Source organism: Rutidosis leptorrhynchoides, chromosome 8 (genome assembly GCF_046630445.1).
Source record: "Rutidosis leptorrhynchoides isolate AG116_Rl617_1_P2 chromosome 8, CSIRO_AGI_Rlap_v1, whole genome shotgun sequence".
Classification (NCBI taxonomy): Eukaryota; Viridiplantae; Streptophyta; class Magnoliopsida; order Asterales; family Asteraceae; genus Rutidosis; species Rutidosis leptorrhynchoides.
Genome location: NC_092340.1, coordinates 314286358 through 314305030, shown reverse-complemented (window position 1 = coordinate 314305030; position 18673 = coordinate 314286358). Strand labels below are relative to the sequence as shown.

Here is an 18673-nt window from a genome sequence, read left to right as displayed (position 1 = left end):
GCATGCCGTCCGGGCTGGGTTTTTATATGATGTTCCCGACTAGCCGTTCGTCCGGCATAGTCACTTTCATGGTATGCTCACAAGTAATCTCCTGATGCCGGATGATGTTGGTAAGGAGCCCTTCTTCTGATATGGACCGTGCCAGTTAAGATCCTAGTCGGGCGCTACTTGTTAGTGTCGTTTTGAGACGGATCATTATGCGTATCAATAAGTCACCCCAGTTTGGTGAGGTCGGCTGGAACAGCTGCGTTGCCAAACTTAAGGTAACATGACCCACGTGCGTGATTTGACATGCAATTAATGCGCGTTGCATGCTGTCTTAGTCATAGTAAAGTGCTTCTCGTGTTTCGATGCACCTTTTTGAGTTTTATGAGACCCGCATAGGATTTTTGCCTATATAAACGACCGCTTATGTTCATTCAAGTTTTTCTACTTTCGATAGTCTTTATTTTGCATAATACAGAGAAATAATTTTAAATAATTTTCTTATCTTCTTCGATTTGAATCTTCCTTTATTTTCTTCTTCGTTCAATATGCCTCCTAGACCTGCTAATATTCTTCATGACGTATTACGTGTGCCTAGCAACGTTGATCAAGCCTATCTTGATAGGATTTGTTATATATGCCCTCAATTACGAGGCTTGGGGTTGGTGATACCCAGGTCACAACAGCGCACTTGTGGGCCCCCACCAAATCATTGTGCTATCTATTTGAGACCTTTTGAGGTCTCAAATCTGAGATACCCATTTACTCGCTTCTACATGAAGGTTCTAAATTTCTACTGCCTTAGTGTTGCACGTTTGCATCCGAATGGGGTTCGTGCGATTGTGCTTTTTGAAATGTATTTTAATGGTTTATGCATGGTCCTAAGTTTGAACATTTTCAGAAGTATATTTCGGCTATCGTCTTATCGCAAAGGGTGGTACATTTTTACAGATGAGATCAATTTTCTTGGGGAGGCACCGGTGATTGCAGATAACTGGTTCAATCATTCGTTTTTGCTAAGTGCTCCGATTTTCCGTTAAGGAACACCCAGTCCTATCTGTTTAGGTCGGTGACTGTACAATAGCCGAGACAGCTGTCTGAGCTGGGCGAAGCAATGGTTGACCAGTTGAGGGGCCTGATGATTCCTCAACGGTCTTATGATGAGTAGGTGCTGGTAATGGCCAATGTTAGCAACAACTTGACCCATTCTGATAGGATTCCTGTTGCTCGCAGAGGCGGGAGAGGTATTTATCCGTGTAATGTTCTTTATTTTTTTTTCGTAGTCGTGATTTATAGAACGACGTTTATGATCTGTGCAGAGTTGACCGTGTCGGAGGTTCTGAGGGCGACGAGTCTAGATGGCATGGTTTTTACCGATAAGGTGGTTGAGGGTATGGCCCCGGTATCTTTCAGCCAGCATAGGGCGCCGCCTCCTGAAGACTTGGAGTCTTCCAATGGCGGTTCTTCAGAGGGTGGGCTAATCCGTCGTACCAGGTGTCGGATTGAGCCGTCTGTAGCAGCTGAAGGTATGCCTTTGACACATGCTCACTTTTTGTTTATCTAATAGTATCTTGTGCTGACTACATTGCTTTCTTTCGTTTATTCATAGGTAATTCTGGTGTGACTTCTGCGGGGACGCAGACATCTGTCCCCATGGTTCCGTTGCTAGAGGGTGCTGCTCCCCGGGAGAGACTTGAGCCGGTTGTGGGGGAGAGTCGGGTGGCTGAGGAAGAGCCGGTTACTGAAAGGGAGTCGGTTTAAGGGCACCGTCCCGGTAAAGAACCCGCCGTGGAGGCCTCGAATGCTCGCCCCCGGCTGATAACTAATGTTGGGCAGAATCTTTACGTCCTGCCCGACTGTAACGTCGAGCCATTCCGTGATCTTTTACACTGTGATGCTTCAGACTACCCGGTTTACATGGAGTATTTGGACTTCATAACCTTTCCGGCTCTGAAAGAGGCATTGGCCGCTCTTTCCGCCACCCAGGCACAGCACTTGCGTTCTCAGTTTGCCGTGTTTGCTCAGAATCTTGCGGCGGATGAATTGTACTGGAGCGAGGCTGATGCTCGTCGCATTCACGAGCATTGTGTTATGTTTGAGAACGATAACCGTCATGTGTCAGAATTTTCAGGGACAATTACTCGCCTTGCGAGGGAGCTGGCGTGCGCAAAGGAGGCGTTGGAGCCTACTCGGGACAAGTTGCGCATTTCCCGAGAAGCTCAGGAAGTGTTGAAGGCGGAGCTTGCCCGGGAACAGGAGAGGGTCGCCCTTCTTTCTGATGACAATAAGAAGTTATCAGAGAAGGTGTCGATAACGTTGGGTGAACTTACTCGCGTTCAACATGGTATACCTGTGCTTTTTGCCTGCCTTTTGAAGTCGTCCATTGTTCATCAACCGTTTAATGCCTTTATCGATGCTATCAAGAAGTTGACTACGTTTGAGGTGTTGAGGGCAGTGCAGTGCTTCTTGCCGTCTGATAGCGCGACCCAAAAGATGAAAATTGATTTGAGCGCTACCTGTGTCCAGGACTGCCAGCGGGCACATGAGGCTCTCGGCCAGATTAGCTTTGAAGAGTTAGATAAAATCTGTAAGGACGAGAACTCATCCGTAGAGGATATTTTAAATTACCAACCGTAGAGATATGCCCTCGGTTGTGTTTTTGTTATGAATGTGATTTTCTTACATTTTGTTATGTCTTATGTGTAAACTAGTTTATTTTGCTTTAATTACGAGTAGTGTCATGACAAAAACGTAGATATCTAGACTACGCGTGAGTATGATCGAGTTGTTTATACGGTAAAACCGGACCATCAATGATATGGCCGGACACCCTCGTTATCCGAGAAGGTTCTTCAAGAGGTGTCCTCCTACCAACGAAAGCTAGAAGGAATTTCTTCTGGCGGTAGGTCTGGAATATGCCAAAAACTTTTGTTTTCGTTTGTGTCATATTCAGAGTCGTTACAATGCATAAGTATATAAAATGAAACTTTATTGATGACTTATACATAGAAATGATTTGAGTACATAAGTGTTTTGCATTTCTTCCATCCGAGTGGGTGATCAGGCCTCCCGGTTGCAGATAAGTTACACATGATATTTCTTTAAATGAAAGGCCTGCCAAGGGCATTGTATCGAAACTCCGTCTGGTGTTTCCAGGTGGCACACGCCGTACTCAGTTATGCCGACATCCCGGTAAGGTCCCTCCCATCGTGGGCCCAATTTTATGATATCTTGCTGTCGGCTGGCCTCGTTGCTACGTAACACCAAGTCGTTTAACCGAAAGTCCAGTGGCTTGACTTTTTTGTCATAGTGATTTGCGATTTTTTTCTTCTTTTCGACTTGCTGGATATGTGCTATTGTCCACCGTTCTTCTAGAGCATCCAAGTTTTCTCGTAATGCTTCGTTGTTTTGTTGTTCATCGAATGTTGTTATCCGGTTGGTTGGGATAAGCACTTCAGCCGGGATAACCGCTTCGGTGCCGTATACCAGACTGAAAGGAGTTTCGTTTTTACTGTCTTTCGGTGTTGTCTGGTGTGCCCATAGTACATGTTGGAGTTCGTCCACCCATCCTTGTCGATGTTTACCTAGTCTTGCTTTTATTCCGGTGACGATGTCTCTGTTAGTGACATCGACTTGTCTGTTGGCCTGTGGGTAGGCTACGGAAGTAAATGATTGCTGAATGTCCATGTCTGCACACCAGTCTTTAAATGGATTATGTGCAAACTGTGTGCCGTTGTCGCTGACTATCTCTCGTGGTAAACTGAAACGACAAACGATGTCCTCATACAAAGGTTAAGATTTTTCTTCATGTGATCGTGCTTAACGGTTTTGCCTTGACCCATTTTGTAAAGTAGTCGATTGTGACTACTAGGAATTTAACGTTTCTGACACCTCTTGGGAATGGGCCGACAACGTCGATCCCCCATTTGCAGAACAGCCAAGCGGGGTGTATAGGAATCATGTTACGACGAGGGGATCTGTTGACGGGAGCATGTATTTGACATGCCTCACAGTTCACGATCAGATCATATGTGTCCCGGTACATAGGTGGCCAAAAATAACCCATTCTTTTGATCCTGCTGACTATCGTTCGGTAGCTGGAGTGTTTAGAGCAGGCTCCTTCGTGCATTTCTTGTATGATTTGTTTGGCATGCGCTGGCCCAACGCATCTTAAGTAAGGCTCTGTGAATGATTTCCTATACAGGATGCCATTTTTAAAGTTATACATTGGTGCCGGCATTCGTATCCTACGAGCTTGTAGTTTGTCTTCCGGGAGGATACCATCGACAACGTATTTTATGAAAGGTGTCATCCAACATTCTTCTTCTGTTGTGATTGTTTCCATGAGAGTATCCTCTTCAGTTGACTTTCTTTCCAGTACTTCAACCATAACCTTTTTGGTGAAGTGGTCGTAGAGCAAAAAGGCAAGCTTGCTCAAAGCATATGCTTTCTTGTTACGGTTATGAGGTATTTGCTTTATTTCAAATGTCGCGAAGGTGTTGGTTAGTGCCTTTGTGAGCTCTAGGTATTTTTGCATCGATGTATCTCTTGCTTCGAAGCTGCCATTTAACTGGCTTGCTACCAGTTGTGAGTCGACATAAGCTGTGAGTTGTCGTACATCGATACTTTTTGCCAAGCGTAATCCGGCTATAAGTGCTTCGTACTCGGCCTCGTTGTTTGAGGCAATGAACTTCAACCGGATAGCGTATGTTATTTCTTCTCCGTTTGGGGAAACGAGGAGTAGGTCTATGCCGAGCCCCTCCTCACTTGACGCTCCATCCGTATATAGTTCCCAGGATTCGTCCGTTTCCTTTCTTGTGATAGTGATTTCACCTTGTTTGACCATGTCAGAGGGGAGCTCTTCCAGGAAGTCGGCTATGACCTGGCCCTTGACTGAATGTCTCGGGAGGAAGGTGATTTCGTGCTCGCCAAGTTCTATTGCCCATTTCGCCATTCTTCCAGAAATTTCTGGTCTAGTCAAGACGTGTTTAATCGGTTGGTCCGTGAAAACTTGTATCGGATGTGCTTGAAAATATCGCCGTAACCGTCTGGCTGTGTGCACTAAGGCGTAAATTAGCTTTTTCATGGCCGAGTAATTTACTTCTCCGTTTTGTAATACTTTGCTTACGAAGTACACCGGCATTTGGGTTTTACCTCTGTCGACAATTAGAACCGAGATAATTGCCTCAGAGGAGGCGGCAAGGTATACCGTGAGGGTTTCACTCGGTATCAGTGCCGTTAACGTTGGCAGTTCTTTTAAGAATGCCTTTACATCCTGGAATGAAATGTCCCGTTCTTATTGATTAAAAACGTTCCATATTAATTGATTTCGTTGCGAGGTTTTGACCTCTATATGATACGTTTTTCAAAGACTGCATTCATTTTTAAAACAAACCATAACCTTTATTTCATAAATAAAGGTTTAAAAAGCTTTACGTAGATTATCAAATAATGACAATCTAAAATATCCTGTTTACACACGACCATTACATAATGGTTTACAAAAGAAATATATTACATCGACATATGTTTCTTGAATGCAGTTTTTACACAATATCATACAAACATGGACTCCAAATCTTGTCCTTATTTTAGTATGCAACAGCGGAAGCTCTTAATATTCACCTGAGAATAAACATGCTTTAAACGTCAACAAAAATGTTGGTGAGTTATAGGTTTAACCTATATATATCAAATCGTAACAATAGACCACAAGATTTCATATTTCAATACACATCCCATACATAGAGATAAAAATCATTCATATGGTGAACACCTGGTAACCGACATTAACAAGATGCATATATAAGAATATCCCCATCATTTCGGGACACCCTTCGGATATGATATAAATTTCGAAGTACTAAAGCATCCGGTACTTTGGATGGGGTTTGTTAGGCCCAATAGATCTATCTTTAGGATTCGCGTCAATTAGGGTGTCTGTTCCCTAATTCTTAGATTACCAGACTTAATAAAAAGGGGCATATTCGATTTCGATAATTCAACCATAGAATGTAGTTTCACGTACTTGTGTCTATTTTGTAAATCATTTATAAAACCTGCATGTATTCTCATCCCAAAAATATTAGATTTTAAAAGTGGGACTATAACTCACTTTCACAGATTTTTACTTCTTCGGGAAGTAAGACTTGGCCACTGGTTGATTCACGAACCTATAACAATATATACATATATATCAAAGTATGTTCAAAATATATTTATAACACTTTTAATATATTTTGATGTTTTAAGTTTATTAAGTCAGCTGTCCTCGTTAGTAACCTACAACTAGTTGTCCACAGTTAGATGTACAGAAATAAATCGATAAATATTATCTTGAATCAATCCACGACCCAGTGTATACGTATCTCAGTATTGATCACAACTCAAACTATATATATTTTGGAATCAACCTCAACCCTGTATAGCTAACTCCAACATTCACATATAGAGTGTCTATGGTTGTTCCGAAATATATATAGATGTGTCGACATGATAGGTCGAAACATTGTATACGTGTCTATGGTATCTCAAGATTACATAATATACAATACAAGTTGATTAAGTTATGGTTGGAATAGATTTGTTACCAATTTTCACGTAGCTAAAATGAGAAAAATTATCCAATCTTGTTTTACCCATAACTTCTTCATTTTAAATCCGTTTTGAGTGAATCAAATTGCTATGGTTTCATATTGAACTCTATTTTATGAATATAAACAGAAAAAGTATAGGTTTATAGTCGGAAAAATAAGTTACAAGTTGTTTTTGTAAAGGTAGTCATTTCAGTCAAAAGAACGACGTATAGATGACCATTTTAGAAAACATACTTCCACTTTGAGTTTAACCATAATTTTTGGATATAGTTTCATGTTCATAATAAAAATCATTTTCTCAGAATAACAACTTTTAAATCAAAGTTTATCATAGTTTTTTTAATTAACTAACCCAAAACAGCCCGCGGTGTTACTACGACGGCGTAAATCCGGTTTTACGGTGTTTTTCGTGTTTCCAGGTTTTAAATCATTAAGTTAGCATATCATATAGATATAGAACATGTGTTTAGTTGATTTTAAAAGTCAAGTTAGAAGGATTAACTTTTGTTTGCGAACAAGTTTAGAATTAACTAAACTATGTTCTAGTGATTACAAGTTTAAACCTTCGAATAAGATAGCTTTATATGTATGAATCGAATGATGTTATGAACATCATTACTACCTTAAGTTCCTTGGATAAACCTACTGGAAAAGAAAAAAATGGATCTAGCTTCAACGGATCCTTGAATGGCTCGAAGTTCTTGAAGCAGAATCATGACACGAAAACAAGTTCAAGTAAGATCATCACTTGAAATAAGATTGTTATAGTTATAGAAATTGAACCAAAGTTTGAATATGATTATTACCTTGTATTAGAATGATAACCTACTGTAAGAAACAAAGATTTCTTGAGGTTGGATGATCACCTTACAAGATTGGAAGTGAACTAGCAAACTTGAAAGTATTCTTGATTTTATGTAACTAGAACTTGTAGAATTTATGAAGAACACTTAGAACTTGAAGATAGAACTTGAGAGAGATCAATTAGATGAAGAAAATTGAAGAATGAAAGTGTTTGTAGGTGTTTTTGGTCGTTGGTGTATGGATTAGATATAAAGGATATGTAATTTTGTTTTCATGTAAATAAGTCATGAATGATTACTCATATTTTTGTAATTTTATGAGATATTTCATGCTAGTTGCCAAATGATGGTTCCCACATGTGTTAGGTGACTCACATGGGCTGCTAAGAGCTGATCATTGGAGTGTATATACCAATAGTACATACATCTAAAAGCTGTGTATTGTATGAGTACGAATACGGGTGCATACGAGTAGAATTGTTGATGAAACTGAACGAGGATGTAATTGTAAGCATTTTTGTTAAGTAGAAGTATTTTGATAAGTGTATTGAAGTCTTTCAAAAGTGTATAAATACATATTAAAACACTACATGTATATACATTTTAACTGAGTCGTTAAGTCATCGTTAGTCGTTACATGTAAGTGTTGTTTTGAAACCTTTAGGTTAACGATCATGTTAAATGTTGTTAACCCAATGTTTATAATATCAAATGAGATTTTAAATTATTATATTATCATGATATTATTATGTATGAATATCTCTTAATATGATATATATACATTAAATGTCTTTACAACGATAATCGTTACATATATGTCTCGTTTAAAAATCATTAAGTTAGTAGTCTTGTTTTTACATATGTAGTTCATTGTTAATATACTTAATGATATGTTTACTTATCATAGTATCATGTTAACTATATATATATCCATATATATGTCATCATATAGTTTTTACAAGTTTTAACGTTCGTGAATCACCGGTCAACTTGGGCGGTCAATTGTCTATATGAAACATATTTCAATTAATCAAGTCTTAATAAGTTTGATTGCTTAACATGTTGGAAACATTTAATCATGTAAATATCAATCTCAATTAATATATATAAACATGGAAAAGTTCGGGTCACTACAGTACCTACCCGTTAAATAAATTTCGTCCCGAAATTTTAAGCTGTTGAAGGTGTTGACGAATCTTCTGGAAATAGATGCGGGTATTTCTTCTTCATCTGATCTTCACACTCCCAGGTGAACTCGGGTCCTCTACGAGCATTCCATCGAACCTTAACAATTGGTATCTTGTTTTGCTTAAGTCTTTTAACCTCACGATCCATTATTTCGACGGGTTCTTCGATGTATTGGAGTTTTTCGTTGATTTGGATTTCATCTAACGGAATAGTGAGATCTTCTTTAGCAAAACATTTCTTCAAATTCGAGACGTGGAAAGTGTTATGTACAGTCGCGAGTTGTTGAGGTAACTCAAGTCGGTAAGCTACTGGTCCGACACGATCAATAATCTTGAATGGTCCAATATACCTTGGATTTAATTTCCCTCGTTTACCAAATCGAACAACGCCTTTCCAAGGTGCAACTTTAAGCATGACCATCTCTACAATTTCAAATTCTATATCTTTTCTTTTAATGTCAGCGTAGCTCTTTTGTCGACTTTGGGCGGTTTTCAACCGTTGTTGAATTTGGATGATCTTCTCGGTAGTTTCTTGTATAATCTCCGGACCCGTAATCTGTCTATCCCCCACTTCACTCCAACAAATCGGAGACCTGCACTTTCTACCATAAAGTGCTTCAAATGGCGCCATCTCAATGCTTGAATGGTAGCTGTTGTTGTAGGAAAATTCTGCTAACGGTAGATGTCGATCCCAACTGTTTCCGAAATCAATAACACATGCTCGTAGCATGTCTTCAAGCGTTTGTATCGTCCTTTCGCTCTGCCCATCAGTTTGTGGATGATAGGCAGTACTCATGTCTAGACGAGTTCCTAATGCTTGCTGTAATGTCTGTCAGAATCTTGAAATAAATCTGCCATCCCTATCAGAGATAATAGAGATTGGTATTCCATGTCTGGAGACGACTTCCTTCAAATACAGTCGTGCTAACTTCTCCATCTTGTCATCTTCTCTTATTGGCAGGAAGTGTGCTGATTTGGTGAGACGATCAACTATTACCCAAATAGTATCAAAACCACTTGCAGTCCTTGGCAATTTAGTGATGAAATCCATGGTAATGTTTTCCCATTTCCATTCCGGGATTTCGGGTTGTTGAAGTAGACCTGATGGTTTCTGATGCTCAGCTTTAACCTTAGAACACGTCAAACATTCTCCTACGTATTTAGCAACATCGGCTTTCATACCCGGCCACCAAAAATGTTTCTTGAGATCCTTGTACATCTTCCCCGTTCCAGGATGTATTGAGTATCTGGTTTTATGAGCTTCTCTAAGTACCATTTCTCTCATATCTCCAAATTTTGATACCCAAATTCTTTCAGCCCTATACCGGGTTCCGTCTTCCCGAATATTAAGATGCTTCTCCGATCCTTTGGGTATTTCATCCTTTAAATTTCCCTCTTTTAAAACTCCTTGTTGCGCCTCCTTTATTTGAGTAGTAAGGTTATTATGAATCATTATATTCATAGATTTTACTCGAATGGGTTCTCTGTCCTTCCTGCTCAAGGCATCGGCTACCACATTTGCCTTCCCCGGGTGGTAACGAATCTCAAAGTCGTAATCATTCAATAATTCAATCCACCTACGCTGCCTCATATTCAGTTGTTTCTGATTAAATATGTGTTGAAGACTTTTGTGGTCGGTATATATAATACTTTTGACCCCATATAAGTAGTGCCTCCAAGTCTTTAATGCAAAAACAACCGCGCCTAATTCCAAATCATGCGTCGTATAATTTTGTTCGTGAATCTTCAATTGTCTAGACGCATAAGCAATCACCTTCGTTCGTTGCATTAATACACAACCGAGACCTTGCTTTGATGCGTCACAATAAATCACAAAATCATCATTCCCTTCAGGCAATGACAATATAGGTGCCGTAGTTAGCTTTTTCTTCAATAACTGAAACGCTTTCTCTTGTTCATCATTCCATTCAAATTTCTTCCCTTTATGCGTTAATGCAGTCAAGGGTTTTGCTATTCTGGAAAAGTCTTGGATGAACCTTCTGTAGTAACCAGCTAGTCCTAAAAACTGGCGTATGTGTTTCGGAGTTTTCGGGGTTTCCCACTTTTCAACAGTTTCTATCTTTGCCGGATCTACCTTAATACCTTCTTTGTTCACTATGTGACCGAGGAATTGAACTTCTTCCAACCAAAATGCACACTTTGAAAACTTAGCGTATAATTCTTCCTTCCTCAATACTTCTAACACCTTTCTCAAATGTTCACCGTGTTCTTGGTCATTCTTTGAGTAAATAAGTATGTCATCAATGAAAACAATGACAAACTTGTCAAGGTATGGTCCACACACTCGGTTCATAAGGTCCATGAACACAGCTGGTGCATTAGTTAAACCAAATGGCATGACCATAAACTCGTAATGACCGTAACGTGTTCTGAAAGCAGTCTTTGGAATATCATCTTCCTTCACCCGCATTTGATGATACCCGGAACGTAAGTCAATCTTTGAATAAACAGATGAGCCTTGTAGTTGATCAAATAAGTCATCGATTCTCGGTAGTGGGTAGCGGTTCTTGATGGTAAGTTTGTTCAACTCTCGGTAGTCGATACACAACCTGAATGTACCATCTTTCTTCTTGACAAACAAAACAGGAGCTCCCCACGGTGATGTGCTTGGTCGAATGAAACCACGCTCTAAAAGTTCTTGTAATTGGCTTTGCAGTTCTTTCATCTCGCTGGGTGCGAGTCTGTAAGGAGCACGAGCTATTGGTGCAGCTCCTGGTACAAGATCTATTTGAAATTCAACGGATCGATGTGGGGGTTGTCCCGGTAATTCTTTCAGAAATACATCGGGAAATTCTTTTGCAATGGGAACATCATTGATGCTCTTTTCTTCAGTTTGTACTTTCTCGACGTGTGCTAGAACAGCATAGCAACCTTTTCTTATTAGTTTTTGTGCCTTCAAATTACTAATAAGATGTAGCTTCGTGTTGCCCTTTTCTCCGTACACCATTAAGGGTTTTCCTTTTTCTCGTATAATGCGAATTGCATTTTTGTAACAAACGATCTCTGCTTTCACTTCTTTTAACCAGTCCATACCGATTATCACATCAAAACTCCCTAACTCTACTGGTATCAAATCAATCTTAAATGTTTCGCTAACCAGTTTAATTTCTCGATTCCGACATATATTATCTGCTGAAATTAATTTACCATTTGCTAATTCGAGTAAAAATTTACTATCCAAAGGCGTCAATGGACAACTTAATTTAGCACAAAAATCTCTACTCATATAGCTTCTATCCGCACCCGAATCAAATAAAACGTAAGCAGATTTATTGTCAATAAGAAACGTACCCGTAACAAGCTCCGGGTCTTCCTGTGCCTCTGCCGCATTAATATTGAAAACTCTTCCGCGGCCTTGTCCATTCGTGTTCTCTTGGTTCGGGCAATTTCTAATAATGTGGCCCGGTTTTCCACATTTATAACAAACTACATTGGAATAACTTGCTTCGACACTACTTGCTCCGCCATTACTCGTTCCGACACCATTTGTTCCTTTCGTTCTGTTAACCCCTGGTCCGTAGACCTCACAATTCGCCGCGCTATGACCATTTCTTTTACACTTGTTGCAAAATTTGGTGCAGAACCCCGAGTGATACTTTTCACACCTTTGGCATAGCTGCTTCTGATTGTTGTTGTTGTTGGGGTTGTTATTGTTGTTGGGATGATTGTTGTAGTTGCTGTTGTTGTTGTTGTTGTTGTTGTTGTTGTTGTTGTTGTTGTTGTTGTTGGGCCGTTTGTTATAGTTGCGATTGATGTTGCGATTGTTGGGATAATTGTTGCGATTATTATTGTAATTGCTGTTGTTGTTGTTGTATTGGTGATTCTTATCACCGTTTTCCTCCCACTTTCTTTTGACTTGCTTCACATTGGCCTCTTCAGCCGTCTGTTCTTTAATTCTTTCCTCAATCTGGTTCACTAGTTTGTGAGCCATTCTACATGCCTGTTGTATGGAGGCGGGCTCGTGTGAACTTATATCTTCTTGGATTCTTTCCGGTAATCCTTTCACAAACGCGTCGATCTTCTCTTCCTCATCTTCGAATGCTCCCGGACACAATAGGCACAATTCTGTGAATCGTCTTTCGTACGTGGTAATATCAAATCCTTGGGTTCGTAACCCTCTAAGTTCTGTCTTGAGCTTATTGACCTCTGTTCTGGGACGGTACTTCTCGTTCATCAAGTGCTTGAATGCTGACCACGGTAGTGCGTACGCATCGTCTTGTCCCACTTGCACTAGATAGGTATTCCACCATGTTAACGCAGAACCTGTGAAGGTATGCGTAGCGTACTTCACTTTGTCCTCTTCAGTACACTTACTTATGACAAACACCGATTCGACCTTCTCGGTCCACCGTTTCAATCCGATTGGTCCTTCAGTTCTATCAAATTCCAAAGGTTTGCAGGCAGTGAATTCTTTGTAGGTGCATCCTACACGATTTCCTGTACTGCTAGATCCAAGGTTATTGTTGGTATGTAGCGCAGCCTGTACTGCGGCTATGTTTGAAGCTAGAAAAGTACGGAATTCCTCTTCATTCATATTCATGGTGTGTCGAGTAGTCGGTGCCATTTCCTTCAAAATAGTCAAATGGAACAAGTTAATCATACAGAATATTAAGAGTAGTTAATAGTATTTCGTAGCATAATATGAACTCATTTATAAAAGCTTTTTCTTCATATTAGCGTTTTATAAGTTTAAATTCGGGTAGTACCTACCCGTTAAGTTCATACTTAGTAGCTAATATACAATTCAACTACTACAATTCTATATGAAAAACTGATTATAATAATATTTCGCGTTCAAACTTTTACACAATATTTTACAAACTTACAATACCGCTTATTTTACATATAGCATGAAATATAGCACACAATAAATTTGATACAAGATGGTTGTGAAGATAATTCTAGCTAGTACACAGGTCGTTCAGCAAAGGCAATAAAGACACATAATTCATACGTCCAGAAACAAGTCATGCATTCTGGTTTTACTAGGATTACTTCCCATCCTTGGTCTTGTGGAACATAACCGTTATGGCCGTTGATAAGACAGCGTGTTGTAACGTCGTCAAAGGGACGAGGGTTACGTAATGTCCAACAGTCCCGTAACAATCTAAAAACCTCATTTCTTACCCCAATTACCGACTCCGTCACTTGTGGGAACGTTTTGTTTAATAGTTGTAGCCCGATGTTCTTGTTCTCACTTTGGTGAGAAGCGAACATTACTAATCCGTAAGCATAACATGCTTCTTTATGTTACATGTTAGCCGCTTTTTCTAAATCACGAAGTCCAATATTCGGATATATTGAGTCAAAATAATTTCTTAACCCATTGCGTAAAATAGCATTTGGGTTCCCCGCAACATATGCGTCAAAGTAAACACATCGTAACTTATGGATTTCCCAATGTGATATCCCCCATCTTTCGAACGAAAGCCTTTTATAAACCAAGGCATGTCTTACAAACTGATCTCGCCTTAAATAGTTGTGCCGAAGAATTCTGATCGACTCTAGACAAGATTTCATCAATCATGTCTCCGGGTAGGTCTCTTAAAATATTGGGTTGTTTATCCATTTTGTGTTTTTATACTGTAAAATAGACAAGAGTTAGATTCATAAAAAAAATACTTATTAATACAAGCAATTTTTACATATATCATAAAGCATAAGCACACTATATTACATATATTACACCACACGAATACAACTATCTTATTCCGACTCGCTTGTTTCTTCTTCTTCGGTTTTGGTTCGTTTTGCCAAGTTTCTAGGGATATATGATGTTCCCCTAATACGAGCCGTCGTTTTCCACATTGGTTTAGAAAAACCTGGTGGTTTAGAGGTTCCCGGGTCATTGTTACAACTTAAGGACTTCGGGGGTTGACGATACATATAAAGTTCATCGGGGTTGGAATTAGATTTCTCTATTTTTATGCCCTTTCCCTTATTATTTTCTTTTGCCTTTTTAAATTCAGTTGGGGTAATTTCTATAACATCATCGGAATTCTCGTCGGAATCCGATTCATCGGAGAATTGGTAATCCTCCCAATATTTTGCTTCCTTGGCGGAAACACCATTGACCATAATTAACCTTGGTCGGTTGGTTGAGGATTTTCTTTTACTTAACCGTTTTATTATTTCCCCCACCGGTTCTATTCCTTCATCCGGTTCTGATTCTTCTTCCGGTTCCGATTCTTCTTCTGGTTCCGACTCTTCTTCCGGTTCCTCTTCGGGAACTTGTGAATCAGTCCACGAATCATTCTAATTTACATTTGACTCTTCATTATTATTAGGTGAGTCAATGGGACTTGTTCTAGAGGTAGACATCTATCACATAATATCAAACGCGTTAAGAGATTAATATATCACATAATATTCACATGTTAAAAATATATAGTTTCCAACAAAATTTGTTAAGCAATCATTTTTCAAGTAAACACGGTCGAAGTCCAGACTCACTAATGCATCCTAACAAACTCGATAAGACACACTAATGCAAAATTCTGGTTCTCTAAGACCAACGCTCGAATACCAACTGAAATGTCCCGTTCTTATTGATTAAAAACGTTCCATATTAATTGATTTCGTTGCGAGGTTTTGACCTCTATATGAGACGTTTTTCAAAGACTGCATTCATTTTTAAAACAAACCATAACCTTTATTTCATAAATAAAGGTTTAAAAAGCTTTACGTAGATTATCAAATAATGATAATCTAAAATATCCTGTTTACACACGACCATTACATAATGGTTTACAATACAAATATGTTACATCGAAATCAGTTTCTTGAATGCAGTTTTTACACAATATCATACAAACATGGACTCCAAATCTTGTCCTTATTTTAGTATGCAGCAGCGGAAGCTCTTAATATTCACCTGAGAATAAACATGCTTTAAACATCAACAAAAATGTTGGTGAGTTATAGGTTTAACCTATATATATCAAATCGTAACAATAGACCACAAGATTTCATATTTCAATACACATCCCATACATAGAGATAAAAATCATTCATATGATGAACACCTGGTAACCGACATTAACAAGATGCATATATAAGAATATCCCCATCATTCCGGGACACCCTTCGGATATGATATAAATTTCGAAGTACTAAAGCATCCGGTACTTTGGATGGGGTTTGTTAGGCCCAATAGATCTATCTTTAGGATTCGCGTCAATTAGGGTGTCTGTTCCCTAATTCTTAGATTACCAGACTTAATAAAAAGGGACATATTCAATTTCGATAATTCAACCATAGAATGTAGTTTCACCTACTTGTGTCTATTTTGTAAATCATTTATAAAACCTGCATGTATTCTCATCCCAAAAATATTAGATTTTAAAAGTGGGACTATAACTCACTTTCACAGATTTTTACTTCGTCGGGAAGTAAGACTTGGCCACTGGTTGATTCACGAACCTATAACAATATATACATATATATCAAAGTATGTTCAAAATATATTTATAACACTTTTAATATATTTTGATGTTTTAAGTTTATTAAGTCAGCTGTCCTCGTTAGTAACCTACAACTAGTTGTCCACAGTTAGATGTACAGAAATAAATCGATAAATATTATCTTGAATCAATCCACAACCCAGTGTATACGTATCTCAGTATTGATCACAACTCAAACTATATATATTTTGGAATCAACCTCAACCCTGTATAGCTAACTCCAACATTCACATATAGAGTGTCTATGGTTGTTCCGAAATATATATAGATGTGTCGACATGATAGGTCGAAACATTGTATACGTGTCTATGGTATCTCAAGATTACATAATATACAATACAAGTTGATTAAGTTATGGTTGGAATAGATTTGTTACCAATTTTCACGTAGCTAAAATGAGAAAAATTATCCAATCTTGTTTTACCCATAACTTCTTCATTTTAAATCCGTTTTGAGTGAATCAAATTGCTATGGTTTCATATTGAACTTTATTTTATGAATCTAAACAGAAAAAGTATAGGTTTATAGTCGGAAAAATAAGTTACAAGTCGTTTTTGTAAAGGTAGTCATTTCAGTCGAAAGAACGACGTATAGATGACCATTTTAGAAAACATACTTCCACTTTGAGTTTAACCATAATTTTTGGATATAGTTTCATGTTCATAATAAAAATCATTTTCTCAGAATAAAAACTTTTAAATCAAAGTTTATCATAGTTTTTTTAATTAACTAACCCAAAACAGCCCGCGGTGTTACTACGACGGCGTAAATCCGGTTTTACGGTGTTTTTCGTGTTTCCAGGTTTTAAATCATTAAGTTAGCATATCATATAGATATAGAACATGTGTTTAGTTGATTTTAAAAGTCAAGTTAGAAGGATTAACTTTTGTTTGCGAACAAGTTTAGAATTAACTAAACTATGTTCTAGTGATTACAAGTTTAAACCTTCGAATAAGATAGCTTTATATGTATAAATCAAATGATGTTATGAACATCATTACTACCTTAAGTTCCTTGAATAAACCTACTGGAAAAGAGAAAAATGGATCTAGCTTCAACGGATCCTTGGATGGCTCGAAGTTCTTGAAGCAGAATCATGACACGAAAACAAGTTCAAGTAAGATCATCACTTGAAATAAGATTGTTATAGTTATAGAAATTGAACCAAAGTTTGAATATGATTATTACCTTGTATTAGAATGATAACCTACTGTAAGAAACAAAGATTTCTTGAGGCTGGATGATCACCTTACAAGATTGGAAGTGAGCTAGCAAACTTGAAAGTATTCTTGATTTTATGTAACTAGAACTTGTAGAATTTATGAAGAACACTTAGAACTTGAAGATAGAACTTGAGAGAGATCAATTAGATGAAGAAAATTGAAGAATTAAAGTGTTTGTAGGTGTTTTTGGTCGTTGGTGTATGGATTAGATATAAAGGATATGTAATTTTGTTTTCATGTAAATAAGTCATGAATGATTACTCATATTTTTGTAATTTTATGAGATATTTCATGCTAGTTGCCAAATGATGGTTCCCACATGTGTTAGGTGACTCACATGGGCTGCTAAGAGCTGATCATTGGAGTGTATATACCAATAGTACATACATCTAAAAGCTGTGTATTGTACGAGTACGAATACGGGTGCATACGAGTAGAATTGTTGATGAAACTGAACGAGGATGTAATTGTAAGCATTTTTGTTAAGTAGAAGTATTTTGATAAGTGTATTGAATTCTTTCAAAAGTGTATAAATACATATTAAAACACTACATGTATATACATTTTAACTGAGTCGTTAAGTCATCGTTAGTCGTTACATGTAAGTGTTGTTTTGAAACCTTTAGGTTAACGATCATGTTAAATGTTGTTAACCCAATGTTTATAATATCAAATGAGATTTTAAATTATTATATTATCATGATATTATCATGTATGAATATCTCTTAATATGATATATATACATTAAATGTCTTTACAACGATAATCGTTACATATATGTCTCGTTTAAAAATCATTAAGTTAGTAGTCTTGTTTTTACATATGTAGTTCATTGTTAATATACTTAATGATATGTTTACTTATCATAGTATCATGTTAACTATATATATATCCATATATATGTCATCATATAGTTTTTACAAGTTTTAACGTTCATGAATCACCGGTCAACTTGGGTGGTCAATTGTCTATATGAAACATATTTCAATTAATCAAGTCTTAACAAGTTTGATTGCTTAACATGTTGGAAACATTTAATCATGTAAATATCAATCTCAATTAATATATATAAACATGGAAAAGTTCGGGTCACTACATGGAAGGCCTTCTCGGCCTAATCTGTCTAAATGAAATCTTTCTTGCTCAGACAGCCCTTTAACGTTTGGAAAAAGGGAAGGGCTCTGTCAGCCGCCCGTGACAGAAACCTTGTGAGTGCCGCTAGCTTCCCGTTTAAGCTTTGCACATCTTTTTTACTCCTGGGTGACTGCATGTTTTTGATTGCTTGGATTTTCTTCGGGTTTGCCTTGATTCCTCTCGGAGTTATCGTGAAGCCTAAGAAATGGCCTTCTTCCATTTCGAAAGAGCATTTTGACGGATTTAGCTTCATATTGATTT

At 37.9% G+C, this 18673-nt stretch overlaps 2 protein-coding genes across 2 annotated transcripts; both read right to left on the bottom strand.

Annotated features, from left to right (window-relative positions):
- Positions 1-3069: 3069 nt before the first annotated feature.
- LOC139864434 (uncharacterized) lies at positions 3070-3672 on the bottom strand. Its single transcript, XM_071853013.1, has one exon. The coding sequence runs from the start codon at positions 3670-3672 to the stop codon at positions 3070-3072; it is 603 nt and encodes a 200-aa protein (XP_071709114.1).
- Positions 3673-3790: 118 nt separating this feature from the next.
- On the bottom strand, positions 3791-5071 carry LOC139864433 (uncharacterized). The gene has a single exon (XM_071853012.1). The coding sequence runs from the start codon at positions 5069-5071 to the stop codon at positions 3791-3793; it is 1281 nt and encodes a 426-aa protein (XP_071709113.1).
- Between the last annotated feature and the right edge of the window lie 13602 nt (positions 5072-18673).

What these genes read in the sequence shown, in the direction of transcription:
- LOC139864433 (XM_071853012.1), bottom strand. Translation starts at nt 5,071, where the DNA reads ATGAAAAAGCTAATTTACGCCTTAGTGCACACAGCCAGACGGTTACGG.
- LOC139864434 (XM_071853013.1), bottom strand. Translation starts at nt 3,672, where the DNA reads ATGGACATTCAGCAATCATTTACTTCCGTAGCCTACCCACAGGCCAAC.